Below are 18,983 nucleotides of genomic sequence, written 5' to 3' on the forward strand. Positions count from 1 at the left end.
GTTGGAGGAGAACTGGGTAAAAAGAATGGGGAGCCCTAGCTGGTATGGCTTGGTGTATAGAGCATCAGCCTTTGGGCTGAAGAGTCCCAGGTTCAATCCCAGTCAAGGGCACAGGCCCGGGTTGTGGATCCAATCCCCAATGTGGGCCCTATCCCCAGTGGGGGACATGCAGATGATTTTATCTCTCTCCTCTCTGAAAACAATATATATATTTAAAAGAATAGGGAATGGGAAGAGGGTAGAAGGGATGAGAGGAGAGTGTAGAAGGGATAAGAGGAATCAGTCCTCTCATCCTTCCCCCATTTCTTTCTGCCCTATCCCGTTACACTTACCTATGTGAGTGTAACTTTTTGTGTATCTTTGACTCTGAGAACCATGATAAGGTTTCACACACTTCAAAAATAAACAATTAACACCAACTGGGATGTGGTTATGATAGCAATTCTGAAACTATTTTATGTATGTGTTAGGACTGAACAAGTAAGTAAGTACATTTGGATAATAACAGCAAGTTCCTTCTTGTTGGAAAAAGGAGTTACAAATAAGGAAAGAGGAAGACTAGAATGAATCCTGTGGTGTTGGGCTGGAATCAGAGATTATCAGAATGAATTTGTGATTTGTTAATATATGCACAGACTGATAGAGAAATAAATATGAATGTGTGTAGGTGTGTGAGAGAGTACACATATATATCTTTGTCCTGAAAGGACCTAGATGCAGTCACACCCCAGAAACAATCATTCCACCAAGAGACCATATTATGGTTTCTTTCTTTTTTTTCTTTTTTTTTAATCCAAAATGTGTTTATTGGGATGGTTTCCCACTCATCTTGATTTGAGGTGCTTTTAGTGCTGCTTCCTTCTGAAGGAGCATCCTTCTATAAGCCTTGCTTTTCCTCCTGTTGGCTGACAGAGAACAGTGGAGCAACCAACACACAAAACTACCGTTTGTGCGTGGCTAAAGACAGTGGTGATTTTATAGCATCCTGGGCATTTGACATCCATGAAGTAGGAATTGGGGCTCTGCACCAGGCGCTTCTTCTTGTGTTTCCTCTTCTCCTCTTCTGGAGAGGGATGGAGGAGATCCTTAGCGAGAGGCATATTGTCGTGGGGAGGTCATCACCGCCGGAAAAGCCATATCATGGTTTCTAAAGCACTCTCTTCAAAGAGAGAAACCAGGGCTCATTAGAAAACTGGTTGATTCCAGCATTGGGCAGGAAAAACACAAGAATCTGGCATGTCTTTTGGTACCAAAAAATAAAGAAATGCTCACAAAATTTTGGGGTTACATAGCAAAAGAACATAGAAGTTACTTAGAAGTTCCCAATGGCTAGATCTGGGGCAACTGGAGTAACAAAATAAATAATAGTTAATGACTGATAGCTTGAAGAATAAAATAAATACCTATGAGTTCATACTGTTCTAAATAAATAATTAAATAAACAAATAAATGCCAAAGGGGGAAAAAACAGCTCTTCTTTCTGGAAAATTCCAATTAATAAATGTAGAAAGAATGATTAAAATAGCAAATCACCTTCAGACAACACTGCAGTGATAATTGTTGTAAGAATAATTATCATTGAATGTTAAAATCAGTGAGTGAAAGTACAATGAGAAGTAGGATATTTACATATTCTCAAAGTATCTCCTCACAAGTACTTACTAATTGCAATGGGAAAAATAATAATGTACAGTGGAGAAGCCTGGAAGATACCACTGTCAGCATGTATTCAAATTTAACGTCAGCAGGAACATGACACATAGACATCGTGGCCTCTGGTATGACGCATGGACAGAGGCATGCGATTCCTGTGGCGTCCTTGCTCAATCTAATCATGAGAAAGTGTCAGATAAACTCAAATGGAGGAGCATTCTATAAAATAACTGGCCCATATTCTTTAAAAATATTAAGTTCCTAGAAGACAAAGAAAGATCAGAAATTGTCTTGGATTGGAGGAGACAAAGGAGACATGATGACTAAAGACAACGCAGGATGTTAGGCTGGATTCTGGATTAGTGTAAAAAGACACTGAGGGGCTAACTGGAGAAAATCAGATTGGGTCTTTGGATTTGTTGCTATGTTGTGTCATATTAATTTCCTAATGTTCATCATTGTTCCATGGTCAGATCAGCTTCTGCTGGTGCTTTGGGTGTGAAAGCAGCCATTGTGCAGAAGGGACAGGTACACCTCCCTCACCCCCGTATCATTCACTGTGTTACTAGGCAGATATCACTGGTTATGGCCTGCAGCAGGTAAGATCTCCATGCACACAGTACAGGGGAGTGGGGGGAGGCATTTCCCTCATTAGCACCTGCCTGTTGCCCCATAAGTTAGCAAGTTGCTCCCCTATGGGTTAGGAACATGCCACTCAGAGGTATTAAGCTTGACTTCCAAATCAAAAAGATAAAAGAAACAATTTCTAGAGTTGATCACATAAACTTTTGGATGTAAAAATACACATAAATAAAATCATTAACAAATAAGAAACTGGAAAAATATTTGCAGCAGATAATGAAGTATGACTATCCTTATCATACAAGAAACTCTTAAAAGTCAATAATCAAAAATGAAGAGCACAATATTAAAAATGTCAAGGCACATGCACAAGCATTTTTACAAAGAAACAGTTAATGGCCTGGCACACGCAAAAATATGTTATTGTTAAAGAAATACAATTAAATCAATGAGATCCTACATTTTGTCTGTGATTACAAATCATCAAAGAGAATGTTAATGGCCCTGGCCACTGTGGCTCATTTGGTTGGAGCATTGTCCCATATACCAAAAGGTCATGGGTTCTATTCCTGATAAGGGCTCATATCCAGGTTGTGGATTCAATCCCCATTTGGATTGCATACCGGAGGCAGCCAATCAATGTTTATCTCTGTTTCTCTCTGTTTCTCTTTCTCCAAAATCAATTTTTTTAAAAGAATGTTAGTAAATGGCATTAGTGAGAAGGTAAGGAAATTGGCAATTTATATATGGTCAGTGGGAGAGTAGTTTGGTGAAAGCCTTTCTGAAAGATTATTTGGCCATTTATATGCCAAATTTATATACCTGGAAGTGTGCATACCCTTTGACCCACCTATTCCATGTCAGTCATTTATTTTAAGAAGATCATTATACAAAAAATACAAGGAAGTACATTATATCATTGCTTACAATAGCAGGAAAAGAGAGAGAATTCACATAAATGTCCATTTGAATGAACCTCAACCAGTAGTGAACAAATTCTCAAAATTAATAGGAAAAGATATGCCTAACATAGGTTACTGCCTTAAACGTAACAGGATTATGACTGGGACTATTATTGGATTTTATTTTTTATTTTTTTTTTGCCACCTCTTTTTCTTTTGTCTTCTTATCCCTCGAGGAGCTGAGTGCCTATTTGTATGGGTTGCACTATAATTTGACCATCAGTGCATAGAACTCTATCCACCCCATCTGATCTCAGGTGTTGATTAAAAATGTCTCCTTGGGCTGTCTGTTATTTGAACTGTCAATGAAAAGGGGCTCTTTAATAAAACAGTGACTGAAAGTAACCTCACAGAGTAATCTGATCACAAATTCCTAACTGGACAGGTTGTGGTGAGTAGTCACACCCCAGGCCTATAATTTCTTTAGTAAAAGGTTTATCTTAATTAAACAAACCCTGTCCATTGTTCTTGTGCCTCTAGGTTAGCACACCTTTGAAATGCCAAAGTAATCTTTTTCAGACCTCTCAGAGGCATAACAACCCTCAAGGAAGCCATGATCTCGTTAACTATCTTGTAACCCAATAATAGAGATTTCTCCACCTTGCTTTCTCTCCCACCTTCATGTAATCTTCCTTATGTTCCCTTTTTAATTCCAAATTTATAAAAAGAACTGTGAAACTGTCCTTCTCCAGAGCATTTGAGATCTTGTTTCCTGGTGTGTTGTTGGCTCAAATACACTCATAAAAATTCCCTACATGTTTGGACATTGTGAACAAAACCAAAATCAATTATTTGTGTTCTTTCTTGTTTAAAAAAGAAATATACTTAGCTTTGGAAGAGATACATAATATGTTATCCTGTATAATAAAAGGCTAATATGCAAATTGTCCCCTTGACCAGGAGTTTGACCAGGAGTTCAACCAGGGAGTGTGGCTTGGGACCAATGGCCTGCAGCTCCTCCCCGCAGCTTATCCCCTCCCTCCTATCCCCCCCCCAGCACTGATTGCAGGCGAGACCAGCCAGCCAACCTCCCGTGTCCCCTCCTCCTGGTTGGCCTGGCCAGATTGGCCCCAGCCAGACCTCACTCATGTACAAATTCATGCCCTGGATCTCTAATATAGAAATTATACTTCAAAGTTTAAAAAGTGACCTTATTAGATTCATTCTTCTGTATAAATTATATTGTACCAAATCCTACACATATTTCTTCTTTAAATGAGGATTTATACAATAAAATATATATTAAAATACATAAATTGACAAAAGGTTTTTTTTGAAAAAGTGTGAATAGCCCTAGCTGATTTGGCTCAGTGGATAGAGTGATGGCTTGTGGACTGAAAGGTTTCAGGTTCAATTTCAGTCAGGGACATGTACCTTGGTTGTGGGCACATCCCCAATGGGAGATGTGCAGGAGGCAGCTGATCAATGTTTCTGACTCTCTATTCCTCTCCCTTCCTCTCTGTAAAAAATCAATAAAATATATATTTTTTAAAAATATATATTTTAAAAGGAAAAAGTGTGAATAACTTTTTAATAGCAACAGAAGCTTATCCTAATATATAAAATCCCTGGGTCATAATAACCAGTAACCAGTGCTGACTGCTTCCATTGCAGGCAGAGTGCCCCAGCACTAACTGCTGAGGGGGCTGCAAATCAGGGACAGAGAGAGGCCTGAAGAGAGTAGCAGGGACTGATCCATTGCCTTTTGGCAGCTTTTGATCAGCACTTGCTTCTCTCTTTCTCTCTGTCTTGTCAGCAGCTGTGCCTCCATTTCTCTCCAGGCCTCTACCAGGGCTGCTGATCAGCCCCGCCTTTCTGATTAGGCCCCATTGATAGGCCCAGAGACATTGACTGGCACAGGAACTGACCAATCAGAACCAAATTTGGGTGCTGTGAGGATCCAATGGCTGCCTAGGAGGCAGAGCTTTTGACATTGATTGGCATATGATCCAACCAATCAGAACCAAATGTAGGTGCTGTGAAGAACCAATGGCTTCCTAAGGAGGCAGAGCTTCTGACACTGACTGGCATAGAAACTGACCAATCAGAACCAAATTGACCAACAGAGGAGGACAGTTGGGGGTGAGATCAGGCCAGCAGGGGAGGGCAGTTGGGGGTGAGATCAGGTCAGCAGGGCAGTTGGAGGCAACCAGGCTGGGAGGGAGGGCAGTTAGGGGTGACCAGGCTGACAGGCAGAGGCAGTTAGGGGCAATCAGACAGGCAGGCAGGTGAAGAGTGAAGAGTGAGCAGTCCCAGATTGCAAGAGGGATGTCACCCAAGGGGTCCCCAATTGGAGAGGGTGCAGGCTGGGCTGTGGGAATCCCTCTCCATGCAAGAATTTTGTGCACCAGGCCTCTAGTCTATAATAATAAAAGCATAATATGCTAATTAGACCAGATGGCCAAACAGCAGAACAACTGTCTGGACTAGGGGTGTCGAACTCAATCAGTGAAGGGGCCAAAATCTAAAATCCAGCCTAAATCGCGGGCCGAATGGTTTACTGAACAGTCATAAACTGTCATTGTGATGGAAATGCAGCGGAGTGCAGTGGTGACAGCGCGGTGTGGGCCACATTGCAAGGCCTGGCGGGACGGATTTGGCCCGCGGGCCTTGTGTTTGACACATGTCCAGACTCTGGACAACCTTCCAGATGAAGCCATGACTGTGAGGGCTGAGCCCCTTGCACGAATTTTGTGCATCAGGCCTCTAGTATTTAATAAAGCCTTTTATATTTCTAGAAAGCATGTATTTGCATATGTTATCTGTAATACTGTATTTAAATATTGTAGGATCAGAAGCTTGTGAAAAATGAGAATTTTAATATTATAGAAAATTGCCTGGCTGGTGTGGTTCAGTGGTTGAGCATCAACCTATGAACCATAAGGTCATAGTTTCATTCCCATCAGGGCACATATACTGGCTTTGGGCTCAATCCCCAGTAGGGGGGTGTGCTGGAGGCAGCTGATCAATGGTTCTCTCACTTCATTGATGCTTCTCTGTCTCTCCCTTCCTCTCTGAAATATATATATTAGGCACTAGCTGGTTGGCCCAGTGGATAGAACATCAGCTTACAGATCAAAGGGTCCCAGGTTTGATTCCAGTAAAGGGCCGGTACCTGGGTTGCAGACTCCTCCCTGGCCAGGGCCCTGGTCAGGACTTGTGCGAGAGACAACTGATCAATGTGTTTCTCTCACATTGATGTTTCTCTCTGTCTTTCCCTCTCTCTTCCACTCTCCATAAAAATCAATAGAAAATGAGTGAGGATTAACAACAACAATAACAATAATCATATAGAAAATCATGATAAAGTCACCAATGGGTGGAAGCAACACAAATGTCCATCAGTAGATGAGTGGATAAGCAAAACATAGCATAAACATGCAATGGAATACTATGCATCCTTTGAAAAGGAGAACACTGCTAAGTTCAATAAGCAGTCAAAAATGACAAATACTGTATAATCCCATTATATGAGATATCTAGGGTAGCCAAATTCATAGATTTAGACAGCTGAATTGTGGCTAAGTTTGGGGGTAGGGGAAAATAATTATTGTTCTAGCCGAAACTGGTTTGGCTCAGTGGTAGAGCGTCGGTCTGCGGACTGAAGGGTCCCAAGTTCACTTCCGGTCAAGGGCATGTACATTGGTTGCGGGCACATCCCCGTTGTGGGATGTGCAGGAGGCAGCTGGTCGATGTTTCTCTCTCATCGATGTTTCTATCTCTCTATCTCTCTACCTTCCTCTCTGTAAAAATCAATAAAACATATTTTAAAAAAAAAAAGAATTATTGTTCTAGATCTGCAAAATAAAAAGTTCCAGAGATCTGTTTTACAACATGTAAATATACTTAATACTACTGAACATGAACTTAAAAATGGTTAAGATAGTGCATTTTATGATTTTGTTTACCACAAAATAAACAGCCTTCTTCAGTTACAAAAGTCACAGATGATGCTGAGCTATTTATTCATTCATTTCATATCTATACAACATCTGCTATATGCTAGGCACTTTGCTTAATATTGGGGTTAGATGGTAATTAAGACATTATTTCTGCTCTCAAGAGTTTTCACTCTAGTTGAAGACAGACAGAAGTAAAAAGTGTGATATGGGATGCATGTGATCTGGATGAATACCTGGTGCCAGGGAAACACCATGTAGGGGTGCTTCATCTGGTCTTGGAGTGCTGATCAAAAAAGGCTTCCCATCTTCTTGCGGGGGTACTTCAGAAAGTATGAGTCAGCCAGGCCAAAAAGAAAATAAAAAACCAGGGAAGCATTCAGGAACATAGTGAGGAAGTGAGGGACAGTGAGTAGCATGGTATTATCAGAGTTTGTGGTCGGAGAGGGCTGAGGAGTGGTGGTGAGGCTAGGATCCAAGTCTTATGCAGCTCTGTTTTTCAAGATGGCATGGTCTCTGTGCCTGCGCTGGCCACCCCTGGAGTGTTTGCAGTGGCAGCAGGGCTTTGCCATCTAAGACTACCTAGTTTAGCAGCTCCATTGGAAGACCTGCAGAATCTAACTGTCCCTAGTTCTCTCTCTCTCTCTCAATCTCTCTCTCTCTCTCTTTCTCTCTCTCTCTCTCTCACACACACACACACACACACAAACACATGTCCACACACTTCTCTATCACTATCTTCCTCCCTACCTTCTTGCCGGTCACCATCTTTTTTCTCCCCAAAGATGTTATTAAAAAAAAAAAACATGCCAGATCTGAATATCAACATATAACTAATTTAATAGGTAAAGTATATCAACACTATATTGACAAAAGAACATACATCCTTTTCAAATGTCCATGGAACATTTACACACACAAAATTACACTAGATAATAAAGGAAATGTGAATATAGTCCCCAAAGTAGAACTTCCATTGTCCATAATGCAATAAAAAAATAGCTGTTAAATAAAAAGGATCAATTAAATAATTAAGTAATTTCTAAATCAAAAGAAAAACCATTTTTAAAAAATTCTTTTGAGTTAAAAATACAACTATCATACGACATAGCAATCCCTTTTCCAGATATTTATCCAAAGAATATTAAAACACTAATTCAAAAAGTATATGTACCCCTATGCTCATTGCAACATTATTTACAACTAGAGGCCCATGCACTGGAGCAGTGGGTCCCTCGGCCTGGCCTGCCCCCTCTCACAGACCAGGTGCCCTCAGGGGCAGAAGGCGACCCAGCAATCAGGGGAAGGTGATGCCCTCATCACACCTCTACTGCTGCCACTGCCAGCAGCACAAGCCTCGGCTGGCCCTGGTTACCTGAGCCTCAGGCCAGTCCTGGGGGCGGTTGGGTGACTGCCATCTGAGGCTTCCCTGTGCCTCAGGCTGGTCCTGGACAGCTGGGCAGCTGCCATCTGAGGCTTGCCTGCACCTCACCAGGCCTCCTTGCCTAAGCCTCAGTCAGTGGGGGTGCAGGAGGATCTGAGGCCCCCAGCATGGCTGATGGGACTCTGGTGGCAGGCACATGGAGCAGCTGGCCCTGCCCCCAACTGTAGGTGCCACTATCTTTGTGATTGTGTGACAATCAATTTGCATATTATCTCTTTATAATATTACTAGAGGCCTGGTGCACGAAATTTGTGCATAAGGCGGGGGGGGGGGGAGGGGATCCCTCAGCCCAGCCTGCACCCTCTCTAACCCCTAAATGGGCAGTGGGCCATCCCGCTCACAATCCAGGACTGCTGGCTCCCAGCTGCTCACTTGCCTGTCTTCCTGATTGCCCCTAACCGCTTCCACCTGCCAGCCTGATTAACCCCTAACCACTGCCCTGCCAACCTGATTGATGTCTAACTGCTCCCCTGCCAGCCTGTTTGCCCACAACTTCCCTCCTCTGACAGCCTGGTCACCCCTAACTGCCCTCCCCTGCAGGCTTGATTACCCCCAACTGCCCTCCCTTGCAGGCCATCTTGTGGTGGCCATCTTGTGTCCACATGGGGGCAGGATCTTTGACTACATGGGGGCAGCCATCTTGATCTTGTGTGTTAGAGTGATGGTCAATCTGCATATTACTCTTTTATTAGATAAGATAGAGGTCTGGTGCATGGGTTGGGGCCAGCTGGTTTGCCCTGAAGGCTGTCCCAAATCAGGGTGTGGGTTCCCTTGGGGTGTGGGGCAGCCTGGGCAAGGGGCCTGTGGTGGTTTGCAGGCCGGCCATACCCTCCCTCCCCCATGGCAATCCAAGCAGAGGCCCTGGTATCTGGAATTTATTTACCTTCTACAATTGAAACTTTGTAGCCTGGAGTGGAGCCAAGCCTTCTGCTCACTCTGTGGGGTTTATTTGCCTTCTATAATTGAAACTTTGTATCCTTGTGTGGAGGCCTGGACCAGCCAGGATGTGTGGAAAGCTTGTTTTCCTCCATTACCAGGGAAACCCAAGTGTTCCTCATCTCTCACTGGCAGCAGCCATCTTGGATGGGGTTAATTTGCATACTCACTCTGATTGGCTGGTGAGCATGGCTGGTGGGTGTGGCTTGTTGGTATAGCAGAGTGATGGTTAATTTGTATATTATTCTTTTATTAGGTAGACTAGGATAGCCAAGATATGGAAACAACCTAGGTATATGTTGATGGATGAAGGGAAAGGTGATGTGATTTAGTTAGACAGGTGATAGATAGATAGATAGATAGATACACAATACACAATGAAATATTGGATTAAATGAAAAAAGGATGAACTATTGCCATTTGAGACATGGATAGGTCTTGATGATATTATGTTAAGTGAAATAAGTCTTATGGAAAATGTTATAAAGTATATGATTTCACTTATCTATATATACAAAAGCCTAAGCAACCATTATGACCAAATGACCAGTTGACCAGTCACTAAGACATGCACTGACCACCAGGGGGCAGACACTTAACATAGGAGCTGCCCCCTGGTGGTCAGCGCACTCCCACAACCAACCTCTCGGGGCCCCTCCCACTTGGGGCAGCCCCGCCCTCATGGCTGGCCAACCTCCCACTGTCCCTCCCCCCTAGTCAGCTGGCCCCTCATCAGCCCCAATCAGGGAGCTGGCCAGCCAACCTCCTGCAATCCCTTCCCCCACCTGGCAACCTCCTGGGATCCCTCTCTCTTCCCAGTTGCCCCCCTGACAGGCCTCGATCACCGGCCAGGCTAAAGGACTCCACCCATACACAACAGGCCTCTAGTATGAAATATAAAAACACAGATGCAAACAAAACAAAAATAAATTCATAAATATAGACAACAAATTAGAAGTTACCAGAGGGAAAGGGAGGTGGGGAAGAGCAAATGGGTAAAGGGAATCAAATATATGGTGAGGAATGCAAACTAGACTTCTTTTTTTTTTTTTTAGGTGAAAACCTATTTTATTTCAAGACACCCAAGTCCCACTTGCATACAAATAAATTGAAAAAAAAAAAGCACATTTATTTGCTGGTCACTGTTTAAACCATGAAATACAATTCCATATTGATGATATTGAACTGATTAGTAGTCCATACTAGCTTACCGAAAACTAACTGAAATTAGGAAAACGACCATATACACATATACTACATACAGTCTTGAATTGCCTTCTCACTGTACTTAAATGTTCAGTTTTAACCACTGGATGCTGAAGTCTAAAATACCCTTATGGGTTAAATGTGCACAGTCTATACAGAGAACTATGGAGACAATAAAGCAACGTTTTATTTTCTTTATTTAACAAACACTGCAGTTAGTATTTAAACCTGCAGTTAATGGTGACGCTTTTATGCAGTCACTGAAGGCAGGTATGAGTCTGGGAAGAAAACTGGGAAGCGGGGCGGAGGCAGTGGCCTGGCTCCTGCAGGACGGTGTGCGCACCTATGTTTCAGCTGGGGCAGGTAAGCCAGAGTCACCAATTCCTCTTTCTGACGCGAACCAAGTGTTTCTTCCGATACACAGTCCTCATAATAAAATCACCTTTTCCAGAAGAAGTATTATTCATAATGCATTAGAATCACTGATTGCTTTTTCTTTGCCTTTTTCTCCTTGACAGTGTAGGTGTTGCAGTCTCTTGTGTTTGTTCTTTTATGCCAGATAAGGGCTGTTTGAAAACGATTTCATTATCTTCATCATCATTCATTTGAGCCACTTCAGATTTTCGTTTATCCAAAAATGCTGGTGTACAAACTGGTGTGGGGCCCTGGCTATCCACAGTCTCCTCAGGAGTTTTAGGGGTGGCTGGAGCCTTCTTCTTTCTCTTCTTAGGTAAAGCCTGTCTATTTGTGGATTTCTGAAGGTTTGTATTTGAAGCTTTGCTTTTCTCCTTTTTTACGTAAAACCAATGAAGGAAAATCATAATTAATTCCCTTCTTAGCTAGTCTCTTTCTGAGTAACTTTTCCTTCTTTTTAAATCGCTCCTCCATCCGCAGGTTTTCAAGAAGTGTCCGGTTCTGATTGCGCCGTTTCACTGCTGGGCAAGACGGGCTCTTCAACGGAAGATGCCGCTCTTTAAAGAGTTCCTCGTGTACTTTCTCAGGCGGCAAACAATGACACTTCAAGAGTGTCTTTCACCAAAAAGGCAGTTGTTCATTGTCTCAGCAACTATCTTGGCAACGTCTTCGGATTCAGATTCCAGGAAGGCAGAGCCTCTGCTGTTTCCAGTCCTTTTGCTTCTGGGCAGCCTGACCTCGTCACAGGGCCGAACCGCGAGAAACAGGCGCGGACCCGGGTTTCGCAAAGCGCCGGAGGGTGGTGGCCCACAGAAATCACTCCGGGAGCAGGTTTTCCTTTTTCTTGCTTCTGTTTCTTGGTCGCGCGGCGGGCCTGGGCCACCTCCTGGTGGAACTTGGCGTCCTCCCGCGGGTTCAGGGACAGGAGCGGCTGCGGGGCCGAGAAGACCGCCAAGCCCGCGCCGCGGGGCTCCGCGCGGCAGCCCCGGAAGTGCCTGAGCCCGTCGCTCCTCCCGAGCGGAAGTGGCAAACTAGACTACAGATATCAAACGATAATGCTGTGCACCTGAAACATATAAGGTTATTAACCAATATTACTACAATAAAACATGTTTGGGGTAAAACAAATTTTGAATATAATAAAAATGGCAATTTCAGTTATATTTAGAAAATAATTATGAGAACAGTGTATAATAACTTTTGAGGCTATAGTCAAAGCTTTAGTTACTCAAGAAAGTTTATAATTTTAAAGGCTTGTATTATTGGAAAAGAATACAAGGGCAATCATACCATTCTTGGAAGTAAAAGGAGATTTAAAAAAATCTGAAGCCTGATATTTACAAAGTTGTTCAGGGAATACAAGGTAATCATGACATGAAAATATGCCGGGACCAGTTTAGCTCAATGGATAGAGCGTCGGCTTGGGGACTGAAGGGACCCGGGTTCGATTCCGGTCAAGGGCGTGTACCTTGGTTGCAGGCATATCCCCAGTAGGGGGTGTGCAAGAGGCAACTGATCGATGACTCTCTCTCATCGATGTTTCTAACTCTCTATCTCTCTCCCTTCCTCTCTGTACAAAATCAATAATAAAAAAATAAAATAAAAAAAAAATCATGACATGAAAATATGAATGGTCATGATTAATGAATTGGCCATGGTTAAAATTAACCCTCATACATCTCCTGACCCTCGAGGGGAGTCATCTTGTCTTTCCTGTGATCACTTTGAGGGCCAGTCTTTTCTTGGCAATGGAGTGAGATGCACCTACAATGGATCTATCATGAAATGAAATTGCCCAAAAAGGCCAGATTTCACACAGTCTGTGAAAGTTATACTGATTGTTTGTATCACAAGCAGAGCCATTGACAGAAGCGGATAGAGCAAGATTCAACAACTGAGGAAGGGAAATCAATGGATGATACGAAAGAGGGGTTAAGTAGCAAAAGGAGGTTCCTGGGAAAATTAATCGAGTGGTCCTGTGTCATCACACCATAACAGCCTAGAGGGAAATTTATAGAATATCATCACACACCATAAACAGAACCTCCTCCATCAACAGCTGACTCAGTTTTTTGTTAATTTTTGCAATTATAACCCAAGTTTTCTGAAGTATAAAATTGACTTTTATACTTCAATGCTTGTTTAATTTTCAAGGCAAAGCCCCAATCATTTTTAATTTTACTATACTATACTTTTGGTTCCTGTTTTATGTACAATAGATTCCTTTTTTTTTTTTTTTTTTTTTTTTTTTTTTTGCTACTATTTATCCAGGATAACCAGGACTTCCCACAAATTAACCCTTCGTCAGCAATTGGTTCCTTAGTGTGAATTTCTTTTTCTGGTCACAGAAAAGAACGTCTGGAGGCAGACTTTCTTGAGTTTGTGGAACAACTCAAAGACGGAGTTAGCTGCCGTGGTCCCTCATCAGAAGGGCGTGGTGCTGATGGGGCCTCTGAGTAGGGGGCACTCTGTCAACGCAGCTTGCCTGGCCCACCAGCCCTGGACAATGGAAGATCAGTCCTGGACAGTCACAGGTCGACAGCACTGCAGTTAGTCTCAAACATTCAAACCCAAACACTTGATTTTCTCAAAAGATCAATGATAATCAAGTTGAAGTCACTGCGCTGTCCAGCTGTTGTGTAAAGTAAGGCCTTGCTGTTTTTAGCTGCTCCCCTCTCTCCGAAGAAGCCGGTTTCTCTCGATCACAGCAGGCACCTATGGGAAAGAGGGCCGAAGGTGCACCGCTGGCGACAGTCCCTGAGCCTCACAAGGAAGGCTCTATAGCCTTTTAGAAACCATTTGAGACACATGAAGATGATCTCAGAGCTGCTGCTGGTATTGGTGTCCAGGGCTGGATTGACAAGCAGTTTTTCCCCGTGGGGCAATGAATTCCAGACTTCTGTGCCAAAGAAAAGACACATCCGATGGTGCCTGTGCGTGTCCTGGCCTGTTCTAACACTTAGTTTGTGTTTGTACTCCAGACCTACATACCACTCAATACTCAACTGTGGCTCCGATAAGGCTTCCGGTATTTTTTAAATCGGCTATGATGTGTCCTTGTATGGGGGAAATGGAAAGGGTTTGGCTCTCATCAATGATGTGTGACTGCCACTTCTATCTTTTGCCATAGATACTTTAAGTAGCTTTTCCAAGAGAGGCTTCAAGGTAAAGGATTTCTCTCTTATCTTATTTTTTAAAGTTTACCAATGCATGGAAAAATAAAGTTGTTTTTTTTTTTAATTTAATGCAAGTTTGAATCATAAAGCGTGCTCATGTTTTGGATGCAGGCTTTAGTGCAGCAAACAATTCAGGTGAATGTCGTTCGGGGTGGGTGGACCTCCTCAGTGGCTGAAGCTGACGGGCCTTCAGCTTCCTGTTGATCATAATCTGCAAGAAACCCCCTCCCCCAGCCCCACTGGGTTTGCTCACTCATGGACTTGGGGCCACACCGTCCCTGGGATCTTCCCACTATGGCTCTTCGCAGCTGTGTGATGTCTAACCGAATTCATGGTACAAAACTATTAGTGAAATTGGTTAAACCAACTCAGGTATTTTTTGCTTCAAGATGCCACCTCAGGATTTTAATGTTTTACATCAGATATTGAATATTTAATTCACGGCTGCATTGATGAGTCACCAACAAACAAAACTTGATTTCCCTCTGGGGGTGTGCCTTCCCTCCTTGTAATTCACCCTGCACATATATCTGTCATTGCCCAGAAGGGCGTGTGCCATTATTTCAGTGTGGGAGAATTCAGATGATTAGCTACAACCTCAGAGTTTTGAAGGTGTGACTGTTGTGGGCAAAACCAGGTAATTAATTAGACTTGAACAGTCTGTGTGCCCAATGTTTGTCCTTGAGGTTAATTGAAGCCCTTTCAAAAAGAAAAGAAAAAAACTAAGAAAAAGAAAAAAGGATTATCATGTCCCTTAGAACATAAATCACAAACTTTAAGAGGTTTTAATAATTCTTAAAATGTCAGTAATTGCCCTAGTTCTCTGTGCTTAAAGGGATTTATTAAGAGTTATTTTCCCATGACAACTTATACTACAAACCTCCGAGTTGAAAAAAAGCAACTGGAATGATTGGCTTTGATGAATTCAAGTTACAGTTGCACACTAGCTACGGGTGCAGAGAATTTAAAGGAGCAGATGTACTCTGAAAATAGGCTGTGAACGAACACATCGCCCGGAGAGCACTCACCGGGTAAATGGGTCATCCCAGGCTTAATTCTGTCAAGGTTTCAGGACCAGGTGCAGTGCTGTGACTTCGCAGATAAGATCTTCTGCTCTGAGCCAAAATACAGGAAAGCCTCTCCCTGCATCATCCCACAGAGCAAAACCTGCAGGACAGCCAGGCCCGGGCCTCACACCCTGGCCACCTCCGCCAGACCCCTGCTCAGGCCCTGACTCCATGACTCCCGCTGGCTTCCTGTCTAGTTATCAAGCTTCAGGTAACTTCGGGGAATGAAGAAAACACTGGACTTGCTCAGTTTTATGAAGTAAGAAGCAGACATTTCAGCCTGTGGGGAAAGCATCAGAGAAGACCAACAATTCCAGGCTTCACTCTGACTCAGGGATGATTGTCCCTAGCATGATTTTCATGAACGAGATCCATCCAGGTTAAATTCAGGTCAAAGAGTAAAGGGGAAAAGATACTTTTCCAGTAAAGACCAGACAAAAAAATTAAGGATTGTACCAACTGTGAAGAGATTCTGGGAAAGACCTCCCAAATCCCTGGGACCTGGGCCCCGGCCTCATCCCCGGAGCAGCCCAATCCAGATGTGGCTGCGTCAGTCTTCTCACCATAGTCATTGCTGCCAGCAGATGGTCCACCATCTTTGTGTCATTCACTGGAGATCCAAGGTCCTGACCGAGGGACTGCAGTGGATGGAGTTCCTATCAGCATCCTAGAATCTGCCTCCCTAGCTTCCACAGAGGGTGGGGAGGGGCAGTGGATGGCAACAGACTGTGCAGTGGGGGAAAAGGTCCCTTCTCATGAAAACTGAGGTGCACTGTGAGGGGAATTAGAGGCGGGCAACCAAACCCAGACTGCCTGGCCCAGAGGGCAATGGTGCACCTGTGATTAGGCCGCAGCAGCCTGGCCCCCAGGGGTTCTCCCTGCTCAGAACTCCCACAGCATCCACATGGATCCCATTCACTTGTCACATCGCATGGTCTGCCTGGGGTTCATGAGTACCTCCCAGAGAGATGGCAAGCTTCTTACAGTGATCTCCAAGGAAGCCAGCACAGTGCTATGAACATAACAATTACTCAAAACATATGTGTTGACTAAGAATATGAAACCAATGACATATGTGACTATCACATGGAATCACATTGCACTATTTTCTGGAGAATGAGCACCATGTCTGGGAACAAACCCTGGAGCTGAGCAAACACTCGTTCTCATCTGAGATCTGTGTAACTTGGGCCAGTGATTTCCCCTTTCTGGGCCTCGGTTTCATCATCTGTAAATGTGGATAATAATACCCACCTAAAAGGTTGTTGGGAAAATTAGAGGCAATGCAGGCAAAGTATCTGGCACCTACCAGGCATCCAAAACACAGTTTCAACAATTATAATCGAACATGGACCTTTTCATATGGAGTTCCCCAGACACTGCATGCCATGATTAAAGACAAATGTGTTGTCTTTAAAGAATCCTTGATTAACCCTAAATTTGCTTTATATATGTATTACATACATGATTTTTAAAATTTCCAGATTTTAGTACCTTGACATTCAAAGATTAACATTTATCAATAACTAGATGCCCATGCATGAAGATTTGTGCAAGAATGGGCCTTCCTCTCCCTGGCTGCCGGTACTGTCTTTGCTTAGGCCCGAAGCCGCCTTTCCGCCTTCCCACGCTGCCCAGAGGCCCCAAGCAGCTGGGGCAGTGCAGAATGCCTGCATCGTCACCATGGCCCCAGACACTCAGAGAGCCTGCATATGCAAATTAACCCAATTTGTTGTGTTAATTTGCATACTCTCTCCTGATTGGTTGGTGGATGTTGTGAAGGTACGGTCAATTTGCATCTTTCTCTTTTTATTAGTGTAGATTTGCTTGAAATGGTATTATGAAAAGGAATAATGCAACCAGACCCTGTGTCTAGAAAATGTTACAGTAGCCTTTGGGTTAACAGCAGAGACTTTTCAATCAAAGTTTTTGGTTTGGTTTGAGCAAGAAGATTTAAAAGCTTAGCACTTGGTTAATTAGGGTACTGAATTTTCAAATGTCAATAAGTGTTTATTGTGTGCTCACTATATGCAAGGCACAGCCCTGGCATTCAGGATGCACAGGGCACAAACCAGGGGTGATCCCCACCTACCTGGGGCTTCATTCTAGCAGGGAGGCAGACCACCAACTAGACACAGCAATCAGGGATAACATGAATACTACATTAAAAAGTGGTAAATAGCCGAAATGGGTTTGGCTCAGTGGATAGAGCGTCGGCCTGCTGACTGAAGGGTCTCAGGTTCGATTCCGGTCAAGGGCATGTACTTTGGTTGCAGGCACATCCCCAGTGGGGGGTTTGCAGGAGGCAGCTGATTGATGTCTCTCTCTCATCAATGTTTCTAACTCTCTATCCTTTTCCCTTCCTCTCTGTAAAAATCAATAAAATATATATATGTTTAAAATTGGTAAATATTGTGGGGAAAAATGGAGGAGTCTAAGGCAGACTGGGTATGGACTGAGTACGTTGAAATAGGATTCTTGAGGTGGGTCTCTGTGGGAAGACCAAGCAGGAGCAAAGACTTGCAGAATCCAATCAAGAAAACTAAAACCTCAAAATGTGCCATGAAAATAAAATGATCTGGAAAGGCTTCCGCAGGTGTCTCATTACTCTGAGAACTGCCAGGCTCATTTTCTCTCTTAGGACATGTTATTGTAGGCATCACTGCAACCATTCTTTCTTCTTTTAAATCTTTTTTATTATTACTATTATTTCTGAAAGGAAGGGCATGGAAGATAGAGATAGAAACATCAATGATAAGAGAGAATCATTGATCGGCTGCCTCCTGCACACCTTCTATTGGGGATTGAGCCTGCAACCAGAGCATGTGCCCTTGACTGGAATCAACCCCTGGACCCTCTATTCTACAGGCTGGCGCTCTATCCATTGAGCCGAACCAGCTAGGGCCGCAGCCATTCTTTGGGGAAAACATCTCCTCCCCTTCTCCCTGCCCTTCTTTTCAAGGATTACTAGTACTTATAGGCCACGTGCTCAGAGAAGCAGCCAGACATGCTAAGGAAAAAGGTAAGTCCCTTTCTCTTAACAAGAAATTTCTTCCTTTAGGAAGATGTTTATAAATTTGAAACCTAAGTATTATAAAACCCACCCAAATTGCTTACTTAGTGAATTATTTTTTTTTCAAAGGGGCTTATCGATTCAAAACATGTCCAAACAAGAGCAAGTGGGATACATCTGGGAATAGAATGTGTTCTCTTGTACATGGGTTTGGTAACCGCCACACCTATTTCCAAAAGCTCCCTTGAGACCTGCCAGGATTTTGCTCTCATTAGCCTGGAAGAGCAAAAAAAGTCGTGGCATTGGGCCAAGGAGGCACCTCATAGGAGGTTATCCTCACCTGCAATTCCTGAAAAAGATTTGCATGGGGGGAAAGCCTGGTTTTGATAGAGAATTCCCCCAGGATCACATGAGGTACACAGATGCCAAATCTTGGGAGTTCCAAGGGTAACTCTCCAGTTAGCTGGGTGTTTCCCCTCTATATCGAACTAGAGAAAGCCAAGGCTGGAGCTCTGGTGCTCAGCTCTGCCCTGGGGAGGAGGGGAGGAAGAGGAGGAGAACCGGCTCTTTGATTGCACGTCTCCATGGTATCTGGGAAGAGAGGTTTGGGAATGGTAGGTGCAAACTCAGC

General features: G+C 43.4%; 1 protein-coding gene and 1 pseudogene across 1 annotated transcript; both read right to left on the minus strand.

Moving 5' to 3' along the window:
* Positions 1-791: 791 nt before the first annotated feature.
* On the minus strand, positions 792-1,137 carry LOC118720522 (40S ribosomal protein S27-like). Its single transcript, XM_036440541.2, has one exon. It carries the CDS (start codon positions 1,098-1,100, stop codon positions 846-848), a length of 255 nt encoding a protein of 84 aa, XP_036296434.1. The 5' UTR covers positions 1,101-1,137; the 3' UTR covers positions 792-845.
* A 9,454-nt stretch (positions 1,138-10,591) lies between these two features.
* LOC118720859 lies at positions 10,592-15,935 on the minus strand (annotated as a pseudogene).
* Between the last annotated feature and the right edge of the window lie 3,048 nt (positions 15,936-18,983).

Source organism: Pipistrellus kuhlii, unplaced genomic scaffold, assembly GCF_014108245.1.
Source record: "Pipistrellus kuhlii isolate mPipKuh1 unplaced genomic scaffold, mPipKuh1.p scaffold_m20_p_17, whole genome shotgun sequence".
Lineage (NCBI taxonomy): Eukaryota > Metazoa > Chordata > Mammalia > Chiroptera > Vespertilionidae > Pipistrellus > Pipistrellus kuhlii.